Source organism: Paramisgurnus dabryanus, chromosome 2, assembly GCF_030506205.2.
Source record: "Paramisgurnus dabryanus chromosome 2, PD_genome_1.1, whole genome shotgun sequence".
In the NCBI taxonomy this organism is placed as follows: domain Eukaryota; kingdom Metazoa; phylum Chordata; class Actinopteri; order Cypriniformes; family Cobitidae; genus Paramisgurnus; species Paramisgurnus dabryanus.
The window spans coordinates 2830032-2844461 of record NC_133338.1 but is presented as its reverse complement, the minus strand read 5'-3'; the positions used below and the strand labels follow the sequence as shown (position 1 = coordinate 2844461).

The 14430-nt window shown below is 37.8% G+C and overlaps 1 protein-coding gene across 13 annotated transcripts in view; it reads left to right on the top strand.

Moving 5' to 3' along the window:
• LOC135731522 (adhesion G protein-coupled receptor L3) overlaps positions 1–14430 on the top strand; it is a 235137-nt gene that overhangs the window by 134504 nt on the left and 86203 nt on the right. For all 13 annotated transcript variants that reach the window (XM_065249565.2, XM_065249552.2, XM_065249559.2 and 10 more), the window contains one exon: positions 4784–5584. In XM_065249565.2, coding sequence (XP_065105637.2) covers positions 4784–5584 — 801 coding nt within the window. The remainder of the gene's footprint in view (positions 1–4783; positions 5585–14430) is intronic.

The window sequence follows — 14430 nt, the reverse complement described above, 5'->3', positions numbered from 1 at the left end:
TAAGTATTGTACACAGTACACACAAACATATATGATGTAAACAAAAACTTTTTTCTGCAAACAATCGATTAATCGATTAGTCGCGATTAATCGTTTTCCAGCCCTAGTCCTTTTGTTGGAGTGCACTCGCACAGCTTTATCTCCTGCATTTACAACACGTGTGGTGCTCTAACCAGTCAAGTTATGCCTTCAAAATCCAGATCATGTTTTATACTGGCTTACACACGTGTCTGAATGGGTAAAGTGTGCGAGCGGATTCATGTGTTGGGGTGATGGGCTCTCATATCCCCCTCATTCCTCCTTCATCCGTGTTTTAATGCTCTTCTCCTGGCCTGCAGAGAAACTTTCGTCAGCAGCGATGTTAGGAAGCTACTTTAAATTTACTGACTATTTTATTTGTGTAGTCTACTGACTATTTTGTTGGACAGTAAAATCGTACACCCTCCTTAATGCAGGCTGATATTAAAAACAATGAGAACGAATGCGTAGAGTTAATTACATTAAGCACTCTACTGTAAATACCATCTGGCACCACCAACAAATGTCAAGTATCGAATCAGTAATTGTTGAAACTGTACGATCGTGCTAACATGCTCGGCACGTACCTCTGTTCAGATCTATTAATAGCATGTATCCTTTTTCATCTGGCTTGTAATTGGATCTTATAGCATCGTTGTATCAGATAAGTGCTCGCAAACCCCCGTTAGCACTTTAACGGTAATGATATTCATAATCTAATTCTCATTTAAAACACCCAGTAAAGCCCAATCAATAGTCCGGCCAATGAGCTGTCAGCGTTTTAAATGACATCATTACAATGATAGTACTTTTGACCTTCATTGTGACGAGAAACCGAACATAAGAACGTCTATAAAACGCATGCACGCTGCTCGAAGCTAAATCTTACACCACGTTTCTGCTTCGATTAATTCGTTTTCTAAGTTAGTGGTTTTCAGATGTCTGTTTTGCAATTAGTAAGATCAGTTCAGTTTTTACATTAAAAAACAAGTAGTGACCCAGCACGGCTGTCATAATCATTTATTGTTTAAAAGCCAATGTCCCAAAAATCAAACACTGGCAAGCAGCAGTGACCAAGACCAGAGATCAAGTGTTAAGACCACATAAAGCTGAATTTGGACTCAACACTCAATCTCTGGTTTTGGTCTTGACACAGACTCGAGTGGCATTTAGTGTCTCACAGCAACAGAGATGAGCATTAAAACACAGCGAGTTTACCCAAAAATGAATATGCATACTTTCATTATTTTATTTAAAGTCATAGAGTATTATAATAATTTACTATAAGGGTTAATAAATGCATGTTTTGGGTAAACTGTCTCTTTAAAGCAACATCTTCACTTGTCTCACATCTAAAGGTTACTTCACTTGTCTGACATCAGATGTTGTAATGTCTAAGGTTTCCACAGAGTTTCTATGATGTTGATGGGAGTGGGCACCTGTCTATCTGTCCGTCTGTCTGTCTTGTTAGTTTCAGCTGGGAGGTGTTTGTTTGTTTGGGTGTTTATATGTTGGCTTTTAGATACTGATACAGGTATTAACAACATTATAATGCTTCCCACAACCCATTTCATTAATCTTAATAATACCTACAGTAGATGCTCAAACTCCCTGCAGGACTGAAGAAATTTTCTCATATCAATAAAAAAATCCTCATGAACACTGCTGGCTCAGTGCTTTATACAAGTAAACTTTATATGTTAACTTCATCAGATGGAAATAACTGTACATTATTGAGGGTATAAAAATTATAACAACGTTAATAAAACATTATAATTAATATTTTTATTATGAATTTGTATAGAAACTCTGGGTAAAGGTAAAAGCTCCACTTTCAGAACAAATCCAGATAATTTATTCACCATGTCATCCAATGATGTTTATGTCTTTCTTTGTTCAGTCCAGAAGAAATTAAGTTTTTTGAGGAAAACATTCCAGGATTTTTCTCCATATAGCGAACCTCAACAGTTTACAGTTTCAATGCAGCTTCAAAGAGCTCTAAACGATCCCAAGATAAGGTCTTTTCTAGCCAAACCATCCTCATTTTCACAAAAAAAAAAAAAAACACATATGTAACGCATGACCTTTCGACATGATTATGTAAGTAGAGTCTTAACACTTGATCTCTGGTCTTGGTCACTGCTAATTGCCAATGTTTGCATCTGGCGTATCACAATGCTATTGCAGGATGAGAAGTTGTGGTTAAAAAGTTTTGGGGAAAATGATGATCTTTCTTTAAATAAGAGCTGATTGAAACTGCATTTAACTGCAAACTGTTCCACTAAAGTTCACTATATGGAGAAAAATTCTGGAATTTTTCTCTTAAAAATAAAAAAATCTTCTCGACTGAAGGAAGAAAGAAAGACATAAACATCTTGGATGATATGGGGGGTGAGAATCTTATCATGATTTTTTTCTTTTAAAAGTGGAGTAATCCTTGAAAGCAGAATAATTTACATATAGCCTACATTGAGACTACCGGGCAAACTGGAACTTATCTGAAACTAAAACCGAGCACAGTTCGGCTGATTTATTAACCATTCTGAGCTCTTACGCAATCGTAAATATGATACATTTCATATCATAAGGACATACAGAGCCAAACCTAATGCTCGGTTACTGCCAAAATCTCTTTGGTATCAACAGATTTGACCCCTCACAGGAAATTAATTGGAATGAGATTATATTTCTAAACTAATCTGTTTAAGTGCAGGGATCGCTGTAGTCAGGCATTGCGTTTAATTCATTTCTGTGCAACAGAGACCCTGAAAGGAAACAGAGTCTTTCTCTACCGACGGAGCGTGGCTGGTTAGAGTGAACCGAAATAAATGGAAATACTGTTATTATTAGTTTTGTGTGTGCAGACGCCATAAATCAAGGTGACACAAATTGACAATATCTAGTTAAATTTAGCGTTGGGAGGGAATCTGTTCAGATTGTAATAAATATAAGATCATTATTATGTCTCCAGGGCCTCTGGGCCTTTTGACCAGCTGTCATTAATAAGCAGACTCTTATTTATCAAAATTTTAAATGCCAACTTTAAGTCAAAATCACATTACATTTTTTTTTGCATAATTTGGGTATTCTCTTGTGCATGTTCATCTGTTTGCACACCGATTTATGCTATTGTTGTGTAGCTACTTATTTGGAGAGTCTAGGATGCAAAATAAAACTACCACACACATGCTAGCCTTGTCTAGATGATAATCATTGTGCTTTGAAAAAGCCTTTAAACACCCTTTCCAACCCCACCCTTGCCCATAACTCTGCCACATTCATCTATTACCACAACCCTTAATCCTCATGCTCCATCCTTAGTCCTAACAGCACCCTCATCCCACCAACCTCATCCATACCCCAAACCCCACACTTATACGATCACCACCACCCTACCCTCAGCCCAACCCTTTTCCATAATCCCTTTGCCCCACTCTAATTCCTAACAGAACCCTCAACCCACCAACCCCACCCATACCCCACACTTATAAGACCACTTCTATCTTTACCTCAACCCCACTCTTATTCCTAACAGCACCCTTAACTCACCAACACCACCGGTACCCAAATTCCCACCCTTTTATAACCATCTCCACCTTTACCTCAACCTTAACCCCCTTGCCCCACCCTTATTCCTAACAACACCCTCAAGCCACCAACCCCACCTGTACCCTGAAACCCCACCCTTACCTCACCCTTACCCCACCCTTATCATTAATCCCCTTGGCCCACCCTTATTCTTAACAGCACCCTTAATCCACCAATCCCACCGGTACCCAACAACCTCACCCTTTAATGACCACCTCTTCCCTTACCTGAATCCCACCATTACCCTTAATCCCCTTGCCCCTACCCTTATTCCTAACAGCACCCTCAACCCACCAATCTCATCCAAACCCCACACTTATAAGACCACCACCACCCTACCCTCAACCCAACCCTGTTCCATAATCCCCTTGCCCCACTCTTATTCCTAACAGCACCCTCAACCCACCATCCTCATCCATACCCCAAACCCCACACTTATACAACCACCACCACCCTACCCTCAACCCAACCCTGTTCCATAATCCCCTTGCCCCACTCTTATTCCTAACAGAACCCTCAACCCACCAACCCCACCCATATCCCACACTTATAAGACCACTTCTATCTTTACCTCAACCCCACCCTTATTCCTAACAGCACCCTTAACTCACCAACCCCACCGGTACCCAAATTCCCACCATTTTATAACCACCTCCACCCTTACCTTACCCTTACCTCACCCTTACCCCACCCTTATCCTTAATCCCCTTGCCACACCCTTATTCCTAACAGCACCCTTAACCCCCCAATCCCACCGGTACCCGAAACCCCACCCTTACCTCAACCCCACCCTTACCCTTAATACCCTTGCCCCCACCCTTATTCCTAACAGCCCCACATCATACTAAGTGCTAATGTGTTGTAAATGGCAATTCATGTTGACTTGAATGATGGACAAAGTAAGCGAAATACATTGTTTAAGTCAGTCTTATGATGCATGAGATCTCTATAACACCAGTGGAAGTACTGTATGGATGAAAGTAGACCACAGAACCAGGAAAAGACGTGCTCCCTCTTCTATGAAGTGGGACTGAAACTTTTATGAAAAAATTTGTTATATACTTCCAGTAAGAGGTTATCTAAATTCAGACACACGTTTTATTTTTTGACCTTTTGGTGAGGTTTTGTGAGATAAGTTTTAAGATGTCCTCACTGATTCTTCTCTGTTTTCCTCTAGTTTTTTTGTGCCCGGGGCTCTTGAGGGGCGTTTATCAGAGTGAGCATTTGTTTGAATCGGACCACCAGTCTGGCGCTTGGTGTAAAGACCCCTTGCAGGCATCCGATAAGATCTATTACATGCCCTGGACGCCATATCGGACAGATAGTCTCGCTGAATACTCCAGCAAAGAGGACTTTATTGCCGGTCGACCCACAACAACTTATAAACTGCCCCATCGGGTTGACGGCACAGGGTTCGTCGTTTACGACGGGGCTCTTTTCTTCAACAAGGAGCGGACACGGAACATCGTCAAGTTTGACCTGCGTACCCGCATCAAAAGCGGCGAGGCCATCATTGCCAGTGCAAATTACCATGATACGTCTCCATACCGCTGGGGTGGGAAATCGGATATTGATTTAGCAGTGGATGAAAATGGTCTTTGGGTGATTTACGCCACTGAACAAAACAACGGAAGAATTGTGATCAGCCAGCTGAATCCGTACACGCTTCGGGTAGAGGGAACGTGGGATACCGCTTACGACAAACGCTCCGCCTCCAACGCTTTTATGATTTGTGGAATTTTGTACGTCATAAAAACCGTCTACGAAGATGACGACAGCGAAGCCACTGGGAATAAAATCGACTACATCTATAACACAGAGCTGAGCAAAGACGGCTACTTGGACATCCCTTTCCCAAACTCCTATCAGTATATTGCTGCCGTGGATTACAATCCCAGAGATAATCTGCTTTATGTCTGGAATAACTACCATGTGGTCAAATATACCCTTGATTTTGGAATGCTGGACATCAGGCCAGGTAAGAGCTGTATTGTATGTTTTTTCTCATTTTCATAACAAATTAAAACTTCTAAAAAAAGTCTCTTCGAACTAGAAAATCTGACAAGAAAATCCTTGGTTGCGTTCATAACAAAATTAGAATTCTGAGAACATTTTTATCACGATGGCATATTAATTTGAAGTGCTAATAACATATATACAATATATATATATATATATATATAATACAATATTTGTTGTAATGTATTTTATGTATTTTATTTAACTATTAAATATTACAGTGTTTTTCTGAAACACAAAAATATAAGAAGAGTGGATATTCAGCAAAAAAATATACCTAATCAAATGAATATATAAAAAAATAGAAGTTAATGTCCAGATGCACACAATAGTTTGTTTTGGGGGGGGGGCTTAAAAATACGTGATGGTCCAAAATGTGTTAATTACATTTATGCAAAAAATAATTTAAATTTTAGGGGTAAATCTACCACATTTCTCTGAAACCACAGCTGTGTGTGGTGTTGTCAAAGCCGTAACTGTGTGAGATTTAGTGAAGTGAAGTCTGTTTATGGTCCGCGGGTGGCACACAGACAGAATGAGTGTTGACAGTGTTTACTTGAGTTAGTGTTTGGCTAATGTCAGACGAGAACATTTGAAACGGACTCTTTAATTGGAAAGCACAGAGTAAAGTTTGTGCAGGGAAGTTACTTTCTGAAAGTCAGAACGTGGACACCAGTAATTAGAGAGCCTATGCCTCTCTGAATGTGACATTCCTTTTGCCATTTAATTAAAAGCTTTTAAAAGAAAGAAAATGTTCATAAACATCTGCACAAACACTGTGGAAAACAGCATTAATGAAAATGACTTAGAGTAATTATGGAGGAAGACTCATTTGGGTCCTTGCTAAGGGAAAGAAAATCAATTGAAAACTATTCTAACTGCTTTCCAGTGTTTTTTTATTTACCCTTACAAACAAAACTATATATTTAGAATTTTCTACAGAAAATGTATTTGCTTACGCACGGAAACGTTTACATTTTTTAATACATAGTATCAAGACACATGGCAGAAACTAACGTAGGGCTACTGAACCAGCAGACCCTTCGTCCACTCCACTACAGATACAGAAAGGCAGGAAGGACACTTCATGTTCTGTTGTATTTAGTGTGTTGCTAAGGTAGGGGTGGAACGGTACATGTATTCGTTTTCGAACCGAATCGGTACAGGGTCACGGTTTGGTGCATGAATTTAAACACAGAATACACTTTATGAAAATTAAAAAAACGTGCATGCAAAATACTTAATTTAATGCGGAACTACTGTTAGATACGCAGGTTCTTTAGGGACAGCTAATCTGTAGCCCCGCTTTAGTGGACGCTCTGACGCTCTAATGTATTCTCTGGAATCCTCTCAAGCTGAGGTTTCTGCCTTCCGATTGGTTGCCACAGAACGTTTCCGCCTTCCGATTGGTTGCCACTGAACGTTTCTGGCTTCCAATTGGTTGCCACCGAACCGTGTCATAGCTCATTACCATAAAGTTGAGCTGATTTCAACTCGCTGCCAGCTCTCATTGAAAATGAATGACTTCCGGCCACTTTGACGCTCTCGCCGGTGGCGGTATGAAAGCACAGTCAGAGATAACAGCGACAGCAAGCAATGCAAGTGGTGGTGTTCCGCCGGCCTCTTTAAGATCGCAAGTTTGGGAAAACTTTGGTTTTTTAGTCAGTTAGAGTAGTATAGGCAAGAGAGTGGTGGAAAAGACGAGGACTGTGTGTCGGCGTTGTTCAGCGGTTGTTGGGTATGTGAGTGGAAATACATTTAATCAGGGCTCTCAAGTCTCACGCATTCACCATGAGACTCACGCATTTCAGTCAGTTCACACGCCACACCTTGTATTTCTCATGCTGACAAGTAGGAGATAAATTGTCCTGCTATATATAATTAATGAACGAAGCGCAGGCAAACGCAGGGCAGTTCTGTCGAGTTCAGCTGCTTTCAGTTTTTTTAAGTGTGCTCAACGTTATGATAAATCTTCCAGAGGAGGCTGATTTCAAATCGCTGTCGCGTTACTCTGATGTCATCCACTTGTCGTTTTTTTTTTTGCAGCGCCTCGAAGTCGTACACACCTATTAATTTATCCTCCAAGCCTATTTTTTTGTTCTTTAGTACATTAATATGAAATATGCTCAAATGTATTCAGGTACTGTACCACTTGTAATACATTTGAACCCATCTTTTTATGAAAGATGAGTACAAGTTTACTTCAAATGGTATACATTTTTGTAATACGGGATGTTAAATGCTCTTCAGTTCATATTCATGACATCTCAAAACAACACCAATAACAACACCTATGTTTTTAATATTTTCTTATGTACAAAAAAATATTTTTGTTTTGCTTTTCCCTCCATTGTACTGAAGCCTGAAGCGAGGTACGAACCGAACTGTGAATTCTGTGTACCGTTTCACCAGGCAATGTTAGGTGGTTGTTAAGGTGTTCTGAGTGCAATTAGTACATTGCAAGTGGATGCTGTGGTGTTCTGGGTGGGCCACCAAAGGGCCATTTACACTATGGACAATAACTATAACTAAATATAGTTTAACAAAATTGTAAAGAGAATAGCTAAGTTTCCACCACAACTATAACAATGAAGATGTGCGGAACAATATTATTGGGTTTAATTTCACGATTTTTATGATAAAACATAAAGCCAAAGCCAAATCTAATCTCAACTTCTAGGGCTGTGACGATAAATCTGTCCGAAATTGATTTTGTATCCCAAAGCTCCGATTTATATATTTATATATTATTATCCAAAATATTCTTTATTTTCATGAAAATACCTGAAACAATTTGAAGAACAGCAGTGTAAATATGTTTATAGACATTTCCTGGAATAGCGTTTATAATGGTACTACTTCTGCGGCACAAATGGAGTTTTGCATGAGAGCGCCCTCTGGCATTTTGGATGTGCCGGCATGTTACCATAATTTATTACAATTAATTCATTGAGAAAACGCGCATTTGTACGATTAATCGTCACAGCCCTAACAAATTGCTGAATGTTTTTTGGCTATTGTTAACTGCAGCGCAGGTTCAGATTAGAGACGATAGCAGTCAGGAAGTGATTTTTTTACTTAATTATTTATATGTAAGTATGAGCAAGCTGGCAAGATTTATGTTTTACATGGCAGCAACAAGCACGCATTCAGCCTTCAGAGAGAGCATCAAGCTTTTAAAGTCGCAAAACGCAAAACATTGTAAACGCAAAGCAACAGCAGTTCATCTACATCCATTTTAGTGACTGTAACAATGCAACACGTAAGTTTACAATAAACAATATTATTTGTTAGTGTGGACGCTAATATATAGCTATAGTAGAGCTGCACGATTAATCTTATTTTTATCATGATAATGATATGTGTGCCCCATGATTAATTAATGAAAATCATCGCGATTAATGTGTAAAGACCAAGCACAAAACAGAGGGTCTAGAATCAAGCAATGTGTTTGTTTGTTATGGGCGGAGTCAGAATATACGGAATGGACGACGGACAGCATCTGATGTAAAGTTCTCAAAAAGGGGTCATACTCCAAATATTCTAAATTATTATTATTATTATTATTGTTTATTCTAAAATGGTTTTATTCCAGTTTTATTCTAATTTGACACAATATTATATACATGGCTATAAAGTGTAATAAAAAAAGTTCTTCATCATAAGAATAATCGTGATTTTTAACCGTGACCAAAAGCTTGATCAAAATAACCGTTAGCATCATTTGTCCTGTTATCGTGTGGCACTAAGTTATAGTTATCATCATAGTGTGAATGGTGCAAACGTCACTCTTCTCCATTAAAGCACTAACAGGTTTTTATTTTGAAAACCTTCAGTCGAAGTTCATTGTCTCGTTCATGTCTCCTGGACAACAGAAAGGGTTTGGATGGCATGAGTTACGTGTGTGCAAGTGTGTCTGTTATGTTGTAGATCCAGCTGAGTGAAAGTGTATTTGACAGAGTGAGTAAGTGTGCTGCGATCACGCCAGTTTTTCTCTCTCAACCCATCAGGAGTCATTTATCACTCCAACCTCTGCTACTTACTGACAAATCTGCTTTCTTTTTCTTTCTTTTGTCTTTCTTTTTCTTTTTTTCTTTCTTTCTTTCTTTCTTTCTTTCTATCTTTCTTGCTGACACATTGGGGTCATGTGAGGAATACTACTGGGAATGTGTGTCATTGCATTCTGGGCACTGTTTTACATACTATTTAAATACGAGCTGGTATTATACAGTAAATTTGCACAGGATGCAGTACATTTGAAAGTCTCTGAATGGTTATTTGAATGTGTATGCTGTTTCATACCGTACTGCACACATAATAGCTTGTAAATGTGTGTTGGGTGTTAAAGAGAGAGGGCGTGTGTGTGTGTGTGTGTGTGTGTGTGTGTGTGTGTGTGTGTGTGTGTGTGTGTGTGTGTGTGTTTTGTGTGTTGCTGTTGCTCTTATCAAATGATGTTGTGATCTGAGATGCACTATTTTGCATTTACAGTCTGAACAAGAAACAACTTAATCTGCAGTGAGCCCTCACACATCACTTTATAGCAAACCAGTGTTGTGTGTAACTAGTTACCAAGTAATTAGTTACTGTAATTTAATTACTTTCCCTAAAAAAATAAAGTAAGGGATTACTCTTATTTTTTCTTGTAATTTAATTACAGTTACTTCTGATGGAACTACTTAGTGTGTATGGACTGTAGATCAGTTATGTATACTGTAATACAATAGTGGATTTAACATCAACATTTAAAGTCCAGGGTTTCCCCCAGCACTTTGCTGTTCGGGTGGCCCGCCTAAGCAGGGACACCCTACCGCCTTAACTAGGTCGTCCAAAAAAAATTAGCTGCACAAAAGGCCGTCAAGTGCATCTTGGAAAAAGCGTGGACGCTCTTCACACCGCAAGTGGGCACGCGCGCAACATGGCCGAAATAAGAGCATTGGTCCGTCACTGTCTGGAGGATAGCCAGATGATAAAACGCATGTCTGTGAGAACTGTAAGTGGACTTATGTTTTGGGGTTATTTAAGCCTGTTATTGTATTAGTCTATAGTTCTTGCAAATTTAAAGTGAGTTAGCTGGTGATTTTGTAGTTTGAGCAACCTGCTAGCTAGGTTTCATGTGCCTGTTGATTAGATATAATTGTTGAGCGCTCTGCTCACGTTATTTATGTGCATTTTTTACATGCTACAGTAGTTACACTCCTTTAAGATAATGTAATTAATAGTGGGAAATAATCTATCATGGTTCACCAGACATTCTACAACATCTGCTTCAGTTTGTGTTTATTAACCCTTTAGTTTCACTTCATCACGCAGCTATTCCCGTTAGAGGTATCTGTTAAATAAATTTAATTCATTAATAATCTAGTATGTGTTCATTTTCTGTCATAGTTTCTTCAAAATTAAGTTTTATTTGAGTGTTTTAAATAAAAATATTTTCATTTTCATCATGACGCGTACCCGTTAGAGGTACGCATCTAATGATGATTGCCACGCCCCCTGGCCCCAAACCACCCGCCCTACCTTACCACCTTAACTAACAAATTTTCTGTGGGAAACCCTGAAGTGTAAGATTAAAGTGCATGTTTTTGTTTACTTCCCACTTTAAAAACTTGGGAAGTTAATATGTAGTTTCATGCTAGTTTCTAATTCTAACTTTTAACTGGTTGTTTATTTGCATTGACCCGTTAACTGACGCTGGAAGTACTTTTCATCTAAATGTTAATCTTCACAACAAACTATATATTGTTGGAAAAGCCTAAGAATTTTCATATTTTAAAACCTTTTAGCAGTATAATAATGCAGTCACTGTAATTTATTCATTTGTGACAAGAGTATGCAGCAAACCTCACAGCAAACCAACACAAACCTAAGTTTTTTGATAATTGTTTTTATTAAAAATAATACTATTTTGCATTTTTATTTATTACAAATAAATTTTCACCTCCAGCCACTTTCGTAAAAAAAAAAAAAATGTTAAAGTGTCTTTAATAAGCAGTAATTAGGAGTATATTGAGACATAAGACATAGTTAATATTGAGAACTGGACCCTAAATTGACTTTTATTTAGGCTTAATGTGTAACCTTTTTTTATAAACAAACGTATCTATATAATTTTGATGCTCATGTATGGCCTATATATCAGGACGGACCTCTGAAGCATTGTCCCTTCTTCTGTTTACTTATTCTGGGTTTATTAGGTTTGGTGGTAAGGATTAGTTTATGGAGACACCTTGCAAACTGCATGCAGTCTTATTTAAATCTTCCCTATGAAATGGGAAAATGGGTTACAGGAGGTCATTCCTGATGTGCGAGCACACTCCCTTGGTGAAGCCCCTGTTGAACAATTCTTGACAAATAATTAAAACCTGTTTCTGGCATAAGGCCCTGTTTCATATCCTGTTTCTGGACAGTATTGTGCTGTGCACCGCGACTTTATCTTTTTACTGTCTTTCTGCACATCATGTGAGCTTGAGACCTCTTAATCTCCAACCCACCCGCTGTCCCATGCCATCTGTGATGTGTGGCATGCAAATACACACACGCACGCACGCACACACACACACACACACACACACACACGCACACACACACACACACGCACACACAATCACACACACACACACACACACACACACACACACACACACACACACACACACACGCACGCACACACACACACACACACACACACACACACACACACACACACACACACACACACACACACACACACGCACACACGCACACACACACACACAAACACAAAATGACATTGAAACCACCAGTGTTTAGAACAGAGATGAATCTTTTATCCAGGACGCTAGGGGGCACAACCTACAGACATAGATTTTTACTAGATTACATCTATTGGCTGTTTCCTTCACCATCTGCTTTAGATCATTAAAATGATTTGAAATTTGAATAAATTAAACATAACCATTTAGAGCAAATGGGAAACATACAATTGTGTAATATCATGTCAATACAGTATAGTGTGTGTATACAGCATATTGTATGGAGAGTTTGGGTTTATTTTGTGTCCATATGGTTCAATTAAATGTAAAAGGGTTATAAATTTGCAGATTACTTGCATACATTCTCTTTTTTTAAAGACCATGTCTAAAATGTCTGGTTTTATTTCAAGTTGAAAGAATATCTGGGGGATAATTGCAAAAATGTCAATGTGGTGTAACCGGTCTCAATTGGTGTAACTATTTTTTTTTAATTAAAATATACATATATTCATAAAAATGTGGAATAAAATATAATCATTTAGTTTAGTGTAATATGACATACATCATTTCTCAAAGATGATTTAGAAAACAGGATTTAGAATGTCCGGACAAATACTACTAAAATAACTACTAAATTGATATTCAGAAATAACTAACAAAACGATATTTTAAAATGTTTTTTATTTTGTTGTTTTCATGATAATGCTTACATCAAGGTGGATAAAATATTTAATATTTCTCATTCTTTGGTGCAATTTGCAGTTACACCATTTGAGATTTTTAGGTATTTTCATAAAAATGGTGCAAATGTAATTTTTTATTGCATAAAATTAACATAAATACACTATGTGCATTGAAATATACCTGATGTATGCTTTTAAAACAAGTTTTTTAAAAAGATTTTTGAATTTCTAATCTTGCCAAAACAATTTTTGTCACTGACTTTTAACATGACTTTTCAAAATCATGCAGTGCATACACCAAAGTCCAATTTTGTGTGCATATGGTATGCCAGTCCTTCCTGTTCACTTCGGTGGATAGTCTACGTATGCACAAAGGCCAAAAATGACATACACCAAATCTCTTTTTTTCTATTTTAAACCATTGTCGCTTGGGGTTAGATTTGGGAATTGGATTGGGAAGTCCGAAATGTTAAAGAAAGTTTTTCTAAACCCCAACCCCAAGCGGCAATCGTAAAAAAAGAATAATAATTTGAAACCAATACATGAAATGACACAAAAACTGCTCTCCATCAAAGGAAATGGGAAGGACTGGTGTATCATACCTGTACACACGCAAAATAAGATTTTGGCAAATTTCGATTTTGAAAAAATTTATTATTTATGCGCAAATTGATGAGACTGGTGTGTTTTTAGAGGGGTTTTAGATAATTTGGGCTGGTCTTAGCTGGTTTAAGGTGAAAGTACGCTGCAAAAAAAATGACTTTCTTACTTAGTATTTTTGTCTTGTTTTCAGTAAAAATATCTTAAAATTCTTAAATTAAGATGCTTTTTCTTGATGAGCAAAATTACCCAAGAAAATAAGTCTAGTTTTTAGACCAAAAATATAAAATTTAATTGATTTTGTGCATAAACAAGCAAAAAAAATCTGCCAATGGGATAAGCTACATTTTCTTGAAATTTTCTTACAATTAGTGTTTAAGAAAAATGTGCAAGATATTTTTGCTTACCCCATTGGCAGATTTTTTGCTTGTTTTATGCATAAAATCACTTAAATTTGACACTTTTGGTCTAAAAACTAGACTTATTTTCTTGGGTTGTTTTGCTCATCAAGAAAACGCATCTTAATTTAAGAATTGTTTGATATTTTTAATAAAAACAAGACAAAATACTAAGAAATGTTTTTCTTGAAAATCATTTTTTTGCAGTGTAAAAACAAAAGAAAAATACTGATTAAGAAAGTCATTTTTTGCTGGTTTAAGCTGGTCTTCCAGTCTGATCAAGCTTCTGGATCCGCTGGTTTAAGCTGGTATGGGTCAGCTGGTTCCCGGCCTGGCAAGCTAAAAAACAACCAGCTGAACCAGCTAAAACTAGGCTGGGAGACGAGCTTTAAT